General features: G+C 25.9%; 1 protein-coding gene across 1 annotated transcript; it reads left to right on the top strand.

Moving 5' to 3' along the window:
* Window positions 1-6: 6 nt before the first annotated feature.
* Window positions 7-1898, top strand: LOC111031769. Its single transcript, XM_022311853.1, has 7 exons — window positions 7-447; window positions 613-762; window positions 838-918; window positions 1036-1107; window positions 1172-1349; window positions 1432-1699; window positions 1776-1898. Exons 1-6 carry the CDS (start codon window positions 241-243, stop codon window positions 1584-1586), a joined length of 843 nt encoding a protein of 280 aa, XP_022167545.1. The 5' UTR covers window positions 7-240; the 3' UTR covers window positions 1587-1699; window positions 1776-1898.
* The last annotated feature ends 1053 nt before the right edge of the window (window positions 1899-2951 follow it).

The raw sequence follows: 2951 nt of genomic DNA, 5'->3' as shown, positions 1-2951 counted from the left end.
CACGGATTAATATACTGGATACGCAACGAACCTGTGAAAAGTGAAGCCCGAACCTTCTCTCGTTGCGGCATAACAGCTAGCGCAGTCTTGTGTAGTTTTTACATACTAATTCCCGCGTATTTTTAATTTGTTATTATTACTCTATGGTATAAGCTCAATATAATAGTAATAAGCGTAATAAGTAGAGTACAGACAACTCATCAATATTTTTATATTAATATATTATTTATCTAAATCAATATGCCGCCTCGGTTAGATAAATGTTGCATTGAAAATTGTATTGGAAATTCTAAATCTAGGTTTAGTGTTCCAATAGCCTCCCATGAAAAATGGGAAAGAGTAATTGGCAAGACTTTAAATAAAAGGTCTAGGATTTGTGGTGATCACTTTCTTAAAGAAGATATAATTGACACCTGGGTATCAGGACAAGGGACTAGTAAGTACTCGGTAAGTATTAATTACAAATCACAATTTATAATATTTATGTAAGTATAACTTATAATTTGAATAAATCTATTAAGTATTCACTATATAATTTACTTAATAATTAAATTAAAATTTGTGAACCTACAACTTAATATTATATTAATTCTACTTTTACCATATCTCAAGATTTGTTTTAAAAGGCCTCACTTAAAGAAAGGTGCTGTACCAATGGTAAAGTTAAATTTGATAAAAAGTTGTGAAGAGAATCAAAATCAAAAGTTCAGTACCATGCCAATTGTTAAACAAAAATCCTGGTCGGATGAAAATAACTTATATGTAAATTTACAATTTAAAATTAACTTGTTCATTAAAAAAATAATAGAAAAATGTAATTAATAAAATTGCATTTAGGTAAATGTTTCTACTCATAAAATGGATTTTAATGATTCTACTGTAGCAAGTACTAGCCATAAAAGTATTTCATTTGTAGAGGTTAGTAGTTTTAATGTAACTTTTATTAAAATAACATACGATAGCTAATATAAATAATTATAATAATTAATAATAAATTGACACATACCTACCTAAAATGTATTTAATTATATTTAGGAAAATAATATGTCAATTTCTACAACAGATGAAAGTATGAGTAGTATAATATACCATAGCAGCTATGATCAAGTTAGTAGATAAAGGCACCTCATTTATTTAGAAAACATATTTAAAAATATTTGTAATTTTATAGGAGCCTATATTTTATGTCCTAGTAGACAAGCAAAATAATGTTAAACTTCCCCCTAAATGGTTTAAGGATGTTTCAGTGAACGAGTTGAATAAAAAGTCAACAGTTTCATTTTTCAAACTGTCAAATTATATTATAAACTACCAACATTGTATTGAAAAAGAATTAATAGTTACTCAAGGTAAATAAAACTTGTTGCTATAAAACTAACCATAAAACTATGAATTTATGTATTTTAAATTTAATTTTAAAATTGTTAATAGATTCAGAATTCATCATACATATTTTTAATGAAAATATAGCTAATGAACAAAAACAAATTCTATTTCCCTCGACATCTCATCCAACTGAAAATACAACCATAGAAAATGTAGAAAGTATAATTAAAACTCTTGATTCGTTGAATGTATGTTATTGAGCTGTTCCAGTAAATAATTATCCTGATATAAAAGAATCATTTGGCCATCAGTTTAAAAATATTAATGGGTTTTGGAAGCATTTAAGTTGTTCCAAAATATTACCAGAAAATAGGTAAATCTATGTAATGTATTAAGTATACATTTTTACTAAAATAATAGTAGTAATTTATTTAGTAAATTAATTTTAGTTCTAGTTCTTGTTGTCTATGGTGCAAACGGTTATTTTTTTCAATAAAAAAGAAGAAAGCCCAATTAAAAAATAAAAAGTCTGTTCATATTTATTTTTCACCAAGTAAAAAATTACATTTTCAAAAGTTGAGAAGTATACAAAAAAAAAAGACAACAAGTATATAGGTCAAATAATAAAATAAATAAATTAAAATTTGATCTTAATTTATTAAAAAATAAAATAAATGAAATGTCAAGTAATGAATTAAAAAAGCGTATTGAGGATTCTGGAATTCCAAAATGCCAATCTGAATTAATTCATGAAATATTTGCTGCGGCTAAGTACAAAAATCCGAAAAATAGACACTACTCAGAAAGTTGGATTATTCTTTGTTTATTATTTCAAATACGGTAAAAATTATATTCTATAATACAATTTGGAACTATATAGTTTTAAATATTACTAGATAATATATTATGAGTTTATTTTCACATGTTGTATTTTGTTTTGTATAGATCCCCTTCTGGATACAAATTTTTACGTGACCAAAATATTTTACCATTACCATGTGTAAACACTATTCGAAGACATTTACTAGCCTTTAAAAGTGAATTTGGTTTTGACTATTCATTTTTTAAGTTGTTAAAGAAAAAGTTTTCTAATAAAACTCAACAACAAAGAACTGGCGTTTTATTATTAGATGAAATATTCCTAAGGACTAGCATTAACGTAAAAACAAGAACATTAACATATAGCGGGTTAGAAGATTTTGGAGGTGAAATAGAAAACAAGGTTAATAGTTCAGAATTAGCGGATCATGGATTAGTTTTCATGTGGAAAAGTTTAGGAGATGATGTCACTCAGCCCATAGCTGTTTTTGCATCTAAGGGTCCAGTGAAAGGTTAAATTATTTTAAGTAGCTATTATGTATAATATTAATATTATGTTATTACTTATTAAGTTAAAATTTGTAAGAAGATTAATATAGGTACTATATTATCTAAAATAAAACTTTTATGTTTATTATCACAGGTATTGATTTAGTACAGTTGGTTGTCAAAGCAATTATGTTGTTAGAGGATGCTGGTTTACAAGTTGTTGCCCTTACTTGTGACGGAGCTTCAACTAATAAAACCATGCTAAAAATATTAAATGTAACTGGGAATAAAACAGAGTTCAAAAACTTTTTTCAAAA

The sequence above is a fragment of the Myzus persicae genome, unplaced genomic scaffold (genome assembly GCF_001856785.1).
Source record: "Myzus persicae strain clone G006 unplaced genomic scaffold, MPER_G0061.0, whole genome shotgun sequence".
In the NCBI taxonomy this organism is placed as follows: domain Eukaryota; kingdom Metazoa; phylum Arthropoda; class Insecta; order Hemiptera; family Aphididae; genus Myzus; species Myzus persicae.
The sequence above is the reverse complement of the archived record's forward strand: the minus strand, read 5'-3'. Positions and strand labels throughout refer to the sequence as shown.